The sequence below is a fragment of the Spea bombifrons genome, chromosome 1, assembly GCF_027358695.1.
Source record: "Spea bombifrons isolate aSpeBom1 chromosome 1, aSpeBom1.2.pri, whole genome shotgun sequence".
In the NCBI taxonomy this organism is placed as follows: Eukaryota; Metazoa; Chordata; class Amphibia; order Anura; family Pelobatidae; genus Spea; species Spea bombifrons.
The window spans coordinates 146,304,121-146,318,371 of NC_071087.1; the positions used below are offsets into that span (position 1 = coordinate 146,304,121).

The 14,251-nt window shown below is 40.5% G+C and overlaps 1 protein-coding gene across 1 annotated transcript in view; it reads right to left on the bottom strand.

The window, feature by feature from the left end:
- Window positions 1–5,827: 5,827 nt before the first annotated feature.
- Window positions 5,828–14,251, bottom strand: part of ERBIN (erbb2 interacting protein) — a 91,618-nt gene continuing 83,194 nt past the window's right edge. Inside the window, exons 23-28 of the mRNA XM_053448006.1 lie at window positions 13,828–13,971; window positions 11,598–11,711; window positions 11,051–11,143; window positions 10,725–10,817; window positions 8,055–8,129; window positions 5,828–6,670 (exon numbers count right to left, since the gene is read on the bottom strand). Of these exons, the coding sequence (XP_053303981.1) occupies window positions 6,563–6,670; window positions 8,055–8,129; window positions 10,725–10,817; window positions 11,051–11,143; window positions 11,598–11,711; window positions 13,828–13,971 (627 nt within the window). The 3' untranslated portion in view covers window positions 5,828–6,562. The remainder of the gene's footprint in view (window positions 6,671–8,054; window positions 8,130–10,724; window positions 10,818–11,050; window positions 11,144–11,597; window positions 11,712–13,827; window positions 13,972–14,251) is intronic.

Below are 14,251 nucleotides of genomic sequence, written 5' to 3' on the forward strand. Positions count from 1 at the left end.
TAAAATGTTGGTGTGAAATACTTTTCAAGAAGATAGCGCATCACTCAACACAACAGCCATCTGCTCTGTCAACTTTTCCTGATATCTCTATTACTGTTGACAACTCCACTATCCAACCAACAGACCAGGTTCGCTGCCTTGGTGTCACCCTCATCTCTCACATCCAGTCCCTCACCAAATCCTGCCGCCTCCACCTGAGAAACATCTCCCAAATCCGCCCTTTCCTCCAACAAGAAACCACCAAGTTACTAATCCACTCCCGCCTTGATTTTTCTCTCTCGCCTTTTACCGCTTCAATCTGTCCTCAACACTGCAGCCAGATTAATTTTTCTCTGCCGCCGTTCCTCATCCGCTGCTCCACTATGCCAATCACTTCATTGGCTCCCCATACCCTTCCCACTCTTGTATTCAGGATTTCACCCGCGCCGCACCCCTCCTGTGGAATTCCCTTCCCCGTTCCCTCAGACTTTCTGCCTCGTACGCAACCTTCAAAACCTCTCTGAAAACCCACCTGTTCAAGGAAGTGTACAACATTCCTTCCCAGTACTCCCAACCATTGTAATCAAGCCATCTGAGCAATCAACAGCCTCAACACATCATCGGAACCAGATCAACTCATCCCCATCCAAGCCGTCCTCTCCTATTGTCTCACTTCCCCCTCAAACACCGACTAGATTGTAAACTCGCAAGAGCAGCGCCCTCTTCTCCTTTGCATCAGTTTGTTATTGTATGTGTTTATAAATTGTTCTTCCAAATCTGCCGGCGCTTTATAAATGAATGTAATGTAACTGACTCTTACTCTTTTTTGCCATTTTTACCATGGGTTTGTCAACCATGACACCCTAATTTCATGTTAGGTGAACCCATACAAAGAGTAGAAGAGCTTTGCTATGAAACCATATTATACACATAACATGATATCTATTAACACTTAGATATGATAACCGGCTCCAAATAAAATACATTTTAATAATATAGTCATACTGCACATGCGCATGTTTTTTTACACGCTACACTACTTTTTATATATACTTGTAAATGGGCAGGTAGCCTCTGCTGAGAGAGGAGCAAGGCGTTTGGGGATTTTGTTTTGCTCTTTTGTAAAGGGAGAAAACATTGTTTCTCCTTCTTCTGATCTTAGCATGTTTCTATTTCTCTTCTTTTCTCCAAATTATACATATTAAGATGCTTTAGTATTTTGTGATAAACATCTATGGTAATTCTGACCACTTTTCTCAGTATATTGTAATACCACACCATAAATGGTTAAAAGTAAACATTAATAAATTCACATTTATTTCAATATTTTTTTTTAACAATCAGTGTTATTACTGTGTTTTCCCACTAAAATAAAACAAAAAGAGTGACCGGCAAAGAAATGTTTAGTTACAGTGGCTGGTGTTTCTTCATTTTAATGTGTGCCCACTCTATATATATCCCGTGAGGTGTCTGGTCTCTGGCCGCATGCCAGTACAGAGTTTGCTGCAGCAACAACAACAAAAAAAAAAATCTAAAGAGAAATATAATCACCATGTTCCTTGCCAGTGGTAGGTTTGGGAGGATCTGTCCCTCTCTGAGAGCCCAGGGAGAATGTTTGGGGCAAAGCTAGCACAGGGAGGCTGTATGGGGACAAATATGGCAAGCTTCTATGTCAATATCCTATGCTTCCAATCTGGGTGCCGGACAGGTCCTGTGGATGCAATCTGGGTGCCAGGGCTGGCCTCTGTGGTGTGCAGCCTGTGATCTATGCCTGCAGTTTAGGGTCTCCATGCATTATTTGATCTATATCTTAAATGCTGAGTTTGCTTGTGATTTTTCACTTGATCTATACCTGCAAGGCTGGGTTTGTGTGATATTCAGTTGCTCTATACCTGCAACTATGTGTTTTGTGTGTTTATCAATACCTGCAAATGCAGGGTTTGTATGTCTTATTCAGTTGATCTATACCTGAACTACACGAGGGTGGAAAAGAGAGGTACAGTGAAGGGACAGGGGAGGGCGCACCACAGGGGTGGCCCACGCAGGGTGCCTGAACACCTAAAGTCAGCCCTAGTCACGACTCACACCATTCATTTGCTATGTGAGTCACAATAGGCTCAGAAGGAGACTGCCCTGACTGACAGTCTCCTCCTAATCCGTCGAGTAAGTGCAGCAAGTACTTTTTGTGGTTCCTTTTGATGTTGGAGTGGAGGGCGTGAAGAAATTCATTTTTAATTACCATAGCCTGGTTGCTTTTTTTAATCTGTTTTATGTATGTCTGTATATAATTGTGTGCGCTACAGTGAATGAAAGTCCTGGGAAATGCATATTCTATGTTGAGTCTTTGGAGAGAATAAATGTCATAACTTTATTTAAAAAAAAAAAAAAAAAAAAACTATCAATTTATGCCTGCATTCACCAGCATGGTCTACTCGCTTGGGCCTGTGTGCTCCAGATGGCAATAAAGCATTGCATATCCTGAGAACACAGACTTCTTGACATACATTTTGACATTCATCCACCAATAATTCACTTACCGATTTATTTCTCCCCACAGGCATTATACCTCTTCTCATTCATTGTATGCATTGCGTTTTTTGGATCTTGCCTTTTTGAATACAGCCTTCTCCCGTAATAAGGTTCTGCTCCTTATTTGCATTTTATATCTATATCCTTTAAAAGATTGTACCTTTTTATGCATTTTTTTTTACTTCACATGGTGGGGACACCATAATTCTATTGTATTTTATGAGCACGTCTTTACCATTTATATGTTTATTTGTGATTAAATGTATCACAGTTCACATTGCAGCTTTACTATAACTTTAGGCTTGTAGACACCGTTTTTTTCTCTGTAGAAAAAGGCATGTTTCCATTTATATAAGTAACCAGTATTACGCATTGTATATGTGTACAAGTGAATGTGTCATATTTAAAAGAATACACAGCTTGCTATAGCAAACAGATTAATAAATAAGCTCCAATAACAAACTGGGCATCGATTTGGGGATACGGGCAGATAAAAAAAGAAGCCATTGTTTCAAAGAGTATTAGTTTATTTCCTAATTGCCATGTGTTACTTGAGAAACAATTTACTTATATACAAAATTTGGAATGTTGAATAAATGCTGATCAGTAAAACGTTACACAGCTGTTGACAAGGAAAATTAAAAAAAATTAAAAAAAAATCTGCACAGCACGTCTAACCATGAAAAGCTGGGTTTGATTCATTCTTTGTTTATTGCTATCTTATGAAAGTCCATCAGAGACCTTAAAAGTATATACAAATTTATTTGAAACTCCAGTCAATAAGAGAATAGGCTATTTACACAATAAATAGATGGGGAACCATTTCATAAAATAGTCAAAGTATAAATGAGTTGAAATTCTTTTTCTCTCAGTCCGCGGTATAGTTCGGAATTATTTGCGTGGTGTAGAAACTAAAGCATATTGAGGATGTGTGCGTCTCTGCATAGATAGGTTTCCGCCAACCATACCAATAACCTGGAGACTGCATTGCACTGTATGCAAGCTTGCAGTGTTACACTGTACACTCATGCGCACACACCACACTGTGCATCACCTAGTATACTCTGGGCTCCTCTTAATAGGAGCAGATTAAAACCGTCACACTGGGGAAAAAGTATAAATCCTGACTATATAGAAAAAATAAATCTGTGGCATCACTTCTGTAAGGTGCTTGACATTTTACTGTATATTCTCAGCAATATATGCTCGTCCTAAATCCTAGAACATGGTATATAACAGGGGTGAAAAGGAACCCTCATAGAACCAGCTACAGGAAAGTATACTCCAAGAGGGACTACTGTCCGATAGTTGTTACCCGTTAACTGATGCCAGTTAATGATGGAGCTGGATATGACCCACATTCAACCTAAGAGGGTATCATTGAACCGTGTCGCAATCAATTATAACTATTTCTTCACATCAACCATGACCATAAACAGACGATGACAAAGAGTGCTTTCTACTTTCTGGCATATTGCCATATGACATCTAATTGATTTGCAAGCATAGGTCATATAATCATATTTTATTAAACAATGCCCCCTTTATTCTTTAAGAATTGTGCTTTCACACAAAAGTAATTAACCGCTTTGTAATATATGCTGGCTGGGACACAGTGTGGACTCAATGCACTAGATAGAAAGACAAGGGAAAATAAATAGTTATTAAAAATCAGCGCATTATGCTCAAGAGCTTAGAAACTGTGCCAAAAGCAATGAAAGAAAATGCCTTGTCCGATGAAATGTTTTACGATGTAAAGAGAATCTTCTCTTAACTAACCACACGAGAAATGACACGTCGTCTAAGGGTCTGTATTACACAGCTAGGCAAGGCATTCATTTGTTCAGGTTTTAATCCATTCACACAGCATGTAAATTGTAACAAAATACAGCACATTTCTGTGAATACAAAGCAAAGTTTTAGCAATTCCTATATAACTATCACTCAGACACAACTAAAATGAGTTTAAAATATACAGAGAGTTTTTAAAGGGTTTCATTTAAAATATGAAAATTATACAGTACATCAGGAAACACAAAATGTTTGTTTTTTTTGCTTTTAAAAACCAAGTGCAATATCGCGTCAGTTGAATAAAAGGGCTAAACATATTGCCAAAGGGCCACACTTCAAATGTTTTTGGGGTCCCGTACCTCCAGTCAAAGGTGGCTGCAACAGACCGGCTAGCGAGCTCATAGGAGTCGTAGTCCCCTCCTGCCCACCCGCCGAATTCTATGTATTCCTCCTCAACTTGACGTTGTACTCATTGCGGATAGCGTCCGAGACGTATTAACTCTTCTACAACATTAAAATAAATTAGAAAATTCCTTTATGTGGCTCTGATTTTGGAAAAGACCCCTGAAATCTGTTAATGACCTAAGTTCATAATAAGTAACATAAAAAAAGAATACTAATACACTATTTAAAAAAAGACCATTAGCCCTAAATAAAACAGTTATTGGTCTTTTCTATGGCACTTATCTCTGGACTTTTACAACCAAGAATTAATAAGCACTGCAACCCTTATCCGCTCGTGTAAGAGACAGTATTAAACGAAACATGTTCCTTGCGAGACAAACCATAAAGAAAATATATTTACAGCCAGAAGGAACAAAAGGCAGCTTGTGGTGAAATCACAAAATATAATTAGAAACCCTTTAATGACTCCATCTTCTCGAGTTCACATTTCAGTGTTACCTGTAGGACGAGCCCTTTCACCATCATTAATTCAGATCCACAGGACCCTCTGAAAACACTAAAGTCCTTCTAATTTGTGTTCTACCAACGTGCCCCATCTTCACATACTTGCTTTGGTTACTTAGCTGGATGCTCGGCATTTCCTTTGAAGTTTAGCCAGGCAAAACAAAGTCCCAAAAATCAAGGTTTGCCGGGTTATCCTTATAACGCCAATTCCTCTCCGTACGTCTCGAGACAATGAACACGGCAGCAGAATAACACGGAAAGCTATTCAACGCCTTCACGTGCCTTCGGACACTAGCAATCTCAATTTCCTAAAGTGAGACCTGACTATTTATGTAGTTCTCCTTGAACGATAGGCCACCAAAGCTTCAAGGTCGTTTGCAACATGGAGTTTCTGTAGACCTTTGGAAACGGACGCGGGGAGGGACACCTTGTTTATCAGTGGAATGGGTTGGGACAATTCTTTACCAGACTTACGGATGCTCTAACATTCGGAATGCCAAAGCAGTTGAGTGTCAAAAGTAACATCTGATACAGGTCATCTTTACCACAATGTAACGAGAAGAAGAAATCTATAACACGCACTCGCCAATACCACCCCACCCCATACAAATATAATAAAAAAAAAAAAATAAAAAAAAAATGACCTCTTGGTACAACGAACACGTGTGCAGCAAAAAAATATATGCTTCATGTATCAAACCACTTTTGGTGTTGAAAAATTAATTCTTAATACAAAAATGCAATTGGTGCCTTAAAAGAAAACAAAAATAAATTTTAGACATCCCTCATTATTTCCTGCGTTGTTAATCATTCATGATCAGTTTTAAGTTATCTGGCACACCCAACAAAGCTACTTGCTCATCCGTTTGTCTAAAACACGTGCGTATCGCAAAGCCAAACTCTCCTATTTCCTATCTACATCTACATTAGTGGTTTTTCTGATGACAACAGTGATGCCAGGTGTAGAGAAAGCAAGGCAAGAATAACTACAGTAAACAATTCTGCCATCTGCCTGCTTGCTACGGTTGAGGCTCATATACACAGAGTTTAGTAAATATGCATGTTATCCAAAAATAAACCTACATTCTGTACAAAAGAAACACAGGTTTGCTCTCATCTGCAAGACCGATCAAATGATTGACACGCTGGTTTTCACTTTCTCTGCAGTGGTCTTTTCCTTTAAAACCACAAAGTCGGACAAATCTCTTCTGTACAGTTTTACCAAAATCTACATGTATGTTTTTTGTTTCAAGTTGCTTTGACATATATACATAGAAAAATAGTTTTGATGCTAGTTAAGTCTCTGAACAACGTGCTGGCTTCCAGATTCCCTCCTCCTCGATAAATTCTGCTTTTACACAGAGTTGTCTCGTAAAACAATCAGTTCCACGGCATTCTGGAACTTTTTAAGCAACGAGACGGCTTGTCCATGGTCAATATTGATGAAGCTGTAACCGTTAGCCTAAGAAGAAGAAAACAAAGGTAATTTAACTTTATTAGTGTATTCTCACAAACTCCGCACACATACATCTCAGTGGTTTCATGTCTTTTGTTCATACATGGATTACATTATATTTATTTATAAAGTAATTGAATATTGTTACGGGTGTTAGGCCTTTACTGAATCCAATCATCACTTCTGAAATGCCATACAACAGAGACATCGGAATGACAAACATAATACTTATATTAATAATTCTGCCTGCATACCAATGATACATTCATTTTACGATATCACAATGAAGTTATGGAAAGTTTGATGAGAGAAAGAAACAATGGGCGACATCCATAAGTGTGCATGATAGGCAGATTTGGTGGTTAATTTTGGGACACAAACATGACTTTTTGGTGCGACTTTTTGGTTATTTTCCTCAATTGTGGGGCCTGTAAAAGCCACGTAACACACAATATCTTCTGTAACAGAAATCAAGACAATCTTACTTGTCCTTTATTGATTATACATGGTTCAATATGAGTTCAATCAAGAGTAGCCAAAAATAAAAGAATAAAGAGCATGCGAGTTGTTGTTCGGTGGTAGCCGGAGAGCTATCTGTGGGCTACTCATCATCTAACACAGGCATGTCCAAAGTCTGACCCGAGGGCCAATTGCGGCCCGCGCTCCGGACTGATAAGGCCCCACAGATAAGTTGCCCAAATATAGATATTTTTTTGGATATTAAAGGTAGAGTGATTTAACACCTGTTGAGATTTGTCATCCAAGTCACAAAATGAAAAGTATGCCGTTTTCAATAAACTTTGCATAAAATATTATAAAACATAGTTAATTTGCATTTAATTTTAACGGTTCAAAGAATGTCAGGCAAAATGGTCGGCCCGCGCACATTTTCACTTCATCAAATCTGGCACTCTTCAAAAAAAGTTTGGACATGCCTGATCTAACATAATCCAAGTGCATGTTATCAATGTCTTCTAAGGTAACCCTAGCAGGCCTCAGGACGCCCAAGGTAGAAACGGTCTATTACTATATTAAGTACTAAAATGATTCTGCCCCAGCCTACTGCAACAATGAAATGATATTAAGGAGTGTGGAAATGCCACAAAAATTCTAAGGAAGAGCAATCTACACTATTAAGCAAATGATTCGGGTAACTTTTTTAAAATTAAAATCTGCTAATCTGATGAACTAGGACACTACTATTTTCTATGTTTACATATGTTTTAACCCTTACAACAGCATACACAGTACTGTACTTGCCTGAAACTCCCCACTAGACACAAATGGAGATGCATGAAACAAGGGGAGAGCATGAGCGTTAATGATATTCATTGATGTCGTACGGAATGGTCTACTCCTGACCAGGGCTACTGCCAAGTGTCAAGCCTACCTGGATTATTTTATCCCCAGGCTGCAGCAGTTTCGATGCTGGACCTTCTGGCTGAACTCTTGTTACAAATATACCCTGGAAAAGAAAGCGTGGTTTACTCTTCAAAAATCTGACAAGCCATCCAGCGAGGTAACAGACATTACCAAACTATTTACCTATACAAAAGGTGTGTATACATTTTTATATACCGTATTTGCTCGATTATAAGACGACCCTGATTATAAGACGACCCCCCAAAATCTGAATATTAACTTAGGAAAAAAAGAAAAAGCCTGAATATAAGACGACCCTAAAGGAAAAAAGTTTTACCAGTAAATGTTAATTCATGTAAACTATTTTTTTTAATAAAAGCTATGATTGAGAAAAATATTTTTTTTTTGTTTTTATTTCTCGTATTTTCCAACCTGTCCCCCAGTTACACACATCTGCCCCCAGGCTTGCCACACCAATATGGCACTGTGGCCCATGATATGCCTTTTAGCCCTCTATATGCCACTGTGCCCCATGGTATGCCTTTTGACCCCCTATGTGCCACTCTGCCTCCAGAAATGCCTTATACCCCTATATCCCATTCTGGCATTTAGGGGGTTAAAATGCATATTATGGGGCAGAGTGGCATATAGGGAGGTATAAGGCATTCCAGGAGGCAGAGTGGCATTAAGGGAGTTAAAAGGCATTATATAGAGCACTCTGCCTCCAGAAATGCCTTATACCCCTATATGCCACTCTGGCATTTAGGGGTTAAAAGGCATATTATGGGGCAGAGTGGCATATAGGGAGGTATAAGGCATTTCAGGAGGCAGAGTGCACTATTAAATGCCCCCTTAACGCCACTCTGCCTCCTGAAATGCCTTATACCTCCCTATATGCCACTCTGCCCCATAATATGCCTTTTAACCCCCTAAGTGCCAGAGTGGCATATAGGGGTGTAAGGCATTCCAGAAATGCCCTACACACACACACACACACACACACACACACACACACACACACACACACACACACACTCTTACTTACCGGTGCTTCCAATTTCCTGCTGCATTGCCGGGGCAGCGGGTTGACGTCTCATTCCGCGGCAGCCGGAAGGAGGTGGAGTTGGCAGCGGGGGTTTGTATGCGTCCGTCGCAAATACCTTCCCCGGCTGTCAGACATCAGGAACTCTGGAACTCTGATCTCTGACAGTCGGGGAAGGTATTTGCGACGGACGCATACAAACCCCCGCTGCCAACTTCACCTCCGGAAGCACCGGTAAGTGTGTGTGTGTGTGTGTGGGGGGGGGGGGGGGGGGGCGACGACAGGAGGATCCAGGTCCCCTGCAGCGGTGCGGGGGATCTGGATCTTAGTCTCCTAATCAGACCTCTATTTGAGGTCTGATTAGAAGACGACCCCGATTGTAAGACGAGGGGTATTTTTCAGAGCATTTGCTCTGAAAAAAACCTCGTCTTATAATCGAGCAAATACGGTATACTGTTTGTATGTATGTGCATGCATATATACACATAAACATACAATATAATAGACAAAGTATTGGGACTTCTGACCATCACACCAACAGAGACTTTGATACCATTGCATTCTAAATACATAGACATTAATACGTAGTTGGTCCCCCTTTGCAGCTTCTACTCTTCTGGGAAGGCTTTCTACAGGAAAGAGGGTTTCCGTAGGAATTTTTGCCCATTCATCCAGTAGAGCGTTTGGGAGGTCAGACAATGATGTTGGATGAGAAGGTCTGGCTCTCTCTGTGCAGCTGGTCAAGTTATTCCACACCAAACTCATCCATCATGTTTTTATGGACCTTGCTTTTGTGCACTGGGGCATAGTCACGCTGGAATAGAAAAGGGTCATCCCCAAACTGTTCCCATAAAGTTGGAAGCATAGCAATGTCCAAAATGTCTTGGTATGCAGAAGCAATAAGATTTGTCTTTACTAGAAAGAAGGGACCTAACTCCTGAAAGTCAGTCCCAAATAATTATCCCTCCTCCACGAAACCTTACAGTTGGTACAATGCAGTCAGACAGGCAATGTTCTCCAGGCATCCGCCAAACCCAGACTCGCCCATCAGACTGCCGAACAGAAAAGCGAGATCCGTCACTTGGCATTGTACTTGGTGATATGAGGCTTGCATACAGCTACTCGGCCATAAAAACCCATTCCATGAAGCTCCCGCCATACAGTTTTTGTGCCGATAGTAATGCCAGTGACTTCTACGCACTATATGCTCAGCACTCGGAGACCCCGCTCTGTGACGGGGTCTTCTGTTTCGAAACACTTCCACTTCCCAGTGATACCACTTACAGTTGCCCGTGGAATATTTTGCAGGGATGAAATTTCACAAACTGACTTATTGCACAGTACCGCACTTGAAATACGTCAATACTCTTGAGAATGACCCATTTGTTTCACAAATGTTTGTAAATGCAGACTGCATGGCTAGGTGCTTGGTTTTATACACCTGTGGCAATGAGTCTGATTGAAACACCTGAATTAAATAACAGATATGTCCCAATACTTTGGTCCATATAGTGAATGTAGGTATGAATGTATAAGCTATATATATATAAATCAAAGACAAAAATAAAATTCTAAAGTACATATAAAACACACACTGCATACATTTTTATAGTATTCTACATTATTACAGCATTACTCATGACTATAAATGCTTACATCATCTCCAGGTCTGAATGGATTTCCTCTACCACCAACACCTCCTGATATACTAAATCCAAGCTCAGGATCTTTTAGAAGTCTTATACGGATCTAGAAATTAAAGAAACCATAACTTTAGTTTATACATTATGAATTCAGTAATGCTGATAAAACACAATTGCAAGCTGAAGAGGATAAAACTGCTCAGCTGCATAATAGAGCGCAACGTTCATTTCAATGATACCTCCTCTTGCTGTAGCGGCCAATATGAGAATACGATGGCCATTGGGCAGCCTTAAGCTAAGGATCAGTCGAATAACCTCCTCCTTGGAAGAATGTCTTACCATAGCTGGCTGGACCGGTGGGTGATGATGAAGTGGACCATAGGAGGCTTGAGGCCTTGTAGGCTGGCACATCTGACCATTGCTTATATGCATCTACAAATAGATGTTTTAACTCATAAGACATTCATAGACAGAAAAAAACTGTATAACATTATAATAAATAAAAATCCTTTTTCACTACAACTTAACACAGGAAGATTTTAAGAGCTAAATGGTTCAACCCACTTTGAAATTCTTTGTATTATGTTCTGAATAAACAAACACAGCTGGCAGCAAACGGACGATGAACGCTAACATTTTCTCATATACAAATATGCTAGGAAAGTTCTTTTCCCTGGCAGACCGCACATTAAGGATTTAGAAGACAATTGCTTACATTAGTAAACATTCCGACTGATGAAGTGCGTGTGAAAGTATAAAAAGTGTTCTACTCACGCTTTATACCATGAGTAAGTGAATTATATATGCAGAATATAGATCTGTTTTTAACTAGTATTCTGTTTACAGGGATGGTTGAAAGCAATATGCATGCTGTGTCCACAGCTACCTTCTTCATGCCATCCGTAGCGCCTTCCTTGCGGACCAGGGTCGAGTAATTCTGCTGCCCAGAAACAAAAACCTCGTCTTGACTCGGCTCTCCGGTGCTGCCAGCCTGCGGGTGCTTTGGGGAGATGGTAAAAGACCATAAATAAAGGGGAAAACAACAGAACAAATCATGTTTGCATACAGACTTTGCCGAGTATCCTTGTAGCCGTGCATGGACTGAAACTCCCATTACTCTCATGCTAAAACACAATGATGCTATTGCCCACAGGACTTGAGTTTACTATGAACACATTAATTTTTAATCAGAACACCCAAATCAACTATATTTTTACTTGGAAAATATGTTTATCTAAGATACATGAACACTGGTATACTGAATATCCAATAATAAAAATAGCAGAAACGCTGTCACGAAGCGGAGTTTTATAACTTCAGCTTTAGAATTACTCATTTCGTAGAACTAAATTTGCTGAGCAGCTTATTTCAAGGCCTAGAACAAGCAGGCATTTAAAAAAAAGCCATAAATTACCAGAATAGACCGCAATGCACGGTGTTGAAACCGGATGAAACATAGATAAATAATACAGCATAATAAACTGATTTAAGAAGTCCTAGTTCTGCAAGTTCCAGAACTAATAGAAATATGACCTTTTAGTTTAAATGAATAATGCATATAGATTAGATCTGTGGTTTATTCAGTGGAACACAAGCTAGGCGACAGGAAACATTCCACAGACTTATGTTACTATGAGAGCGAGCACTTCGGGCCTTTGTACATATTGCAGCCCAGCCCGGGCAAACGGCTGCCCAGCCCGGGCAAACGACTGCCCAGCCCGGGCAAACGGCTGCCCAGCATTGCGAAATACCTAAAACCTGGTCAGCAATTTGTGTGCCCTGGAAAACATCGAGCCTTTCCTGCGGGATGAACGTGCCGTGGCTGTCCCTTCATAATGCACAGTTAAGAGAGTTAAATGGCGTCCTTTCACCCAGGTTAATGAACTCCCGTATCAGACCCAAGTACCTTTCCTTCCCTTTCCTAAAACAGCCCTACGTAACTGGAGTGACCGCGCTCGCAATGCCAAACCATTTACACACCTCCATCTCTTTCCCTACTGTCCCGGGTCAGTTTCTTTATTCTCTAGACAGGGGGCACTGCTTGGCCACGCCTACTACCCCTCCTACTTGGGGCAACCCTGCCCCTATGTCTGGCTAGCTCCACCCCTCCATTAAGCCACTCCCCCAGAAGGTAGCAAACTGATGCTGATAGTGTGGTCCTGTGGACTGTAAGCCGCATCTCACGGGATAATGAAGCCGCTTTACGGAAATGGAAATAAAATTAGAATATTTCACATGTGTAGAAGGAGTACAGGTTTCCAGACACTTCACGCGGTCACTTGTGGGGACACTTGGGTTTGGATGGTGCGATTAGACGCATCACCAGATGGTCAGGACTTTAACAAGATATTTTATGCAATTTTATGACCTACTGGTAAGCTATCTATGGAGGAGGAAATAAAACAATGTTTCTATACACATTATTGTGGCATTTGGGGATATAGAGCATTGCACCTGCCTTTTTATTCTGTACAGAATAAGCACATTGCCAAAGACTGATTAGACCAACGGAAGTCATCACCGAAATGTTACCCAGGATCTGTAAAGATCTGCCAATAAAGGACCTTACTGCGGTATCTAAGAGCCAGATGAAAGGGCTGATGGGTATATAGTGAGGGACCGTGCCGCACAATAATCATGTGATTTAAGCCCTGCACATGTGACATCATAGATACAGAAATGTCTGCTAACCAAACGTGTGAAATGTAATTGTGTTTCCAATTATTGGTTTATTGTTGAAAGGAACCTGTCCCAGTGTAATAAGGTGACCGTAGAACATGCAAGTCTGATCAATCCTTTTTTTTCCTTTATAAAACCATAAAGATGAAGGGTTTTGGTATAAAAAAAAAAAAAAGCAAAAAAAAAAAGCTAGTGGTTTATCTACTCTTATTTTTGAATAAATTGTAATGACTGCTTTCTGTTACCCAACTACGAAAGACCCCAAGATTAAGGGTCTCTTTCGTTTTATTGTTTAGAAGATCCAGTGCTGGCTGGGACAGCCATCCATGCGATGAGACACAAATACTTTCTAATACCATCAACACACAATAACACAGATCCCATCCCATGTAGCGTGTAGTTACTCCCCCAAAAGACCACCAGAAGTGTTTACTCACACGAAGCATTTGTGCACCAGAACCTCTTCTGTCAGCAACACTTAAGGCAACACTGCCCTGGCTGCCATGCAGATCTCTAGAGCTGCCATAGAGAGAGCTGCTGGCTGCACTGTAAGTGGAATTAAAGGACCTGGAGAGCATGCTCTGAATAGAGAGGGACAGATGTGACAACACAGATTAGTAAGGCATGCATGGACACAACGGGTTAACACAGAGCCACTCAGCGGCACACAACATGCAAATACACAATACAGAGCAGTGTAGTCGGATGGTGCGCGTCATTACCATATACAATAACTCGGCATGCAACGTTTATACAAGGTGTGTTTTGGTGGACATGCTACTTGAAACAGATTTTACCGACTGTACTCTGTTCACATTTTATGAGTTAAAGGACTGATCCGGCCCTATTTTGACATGAAAT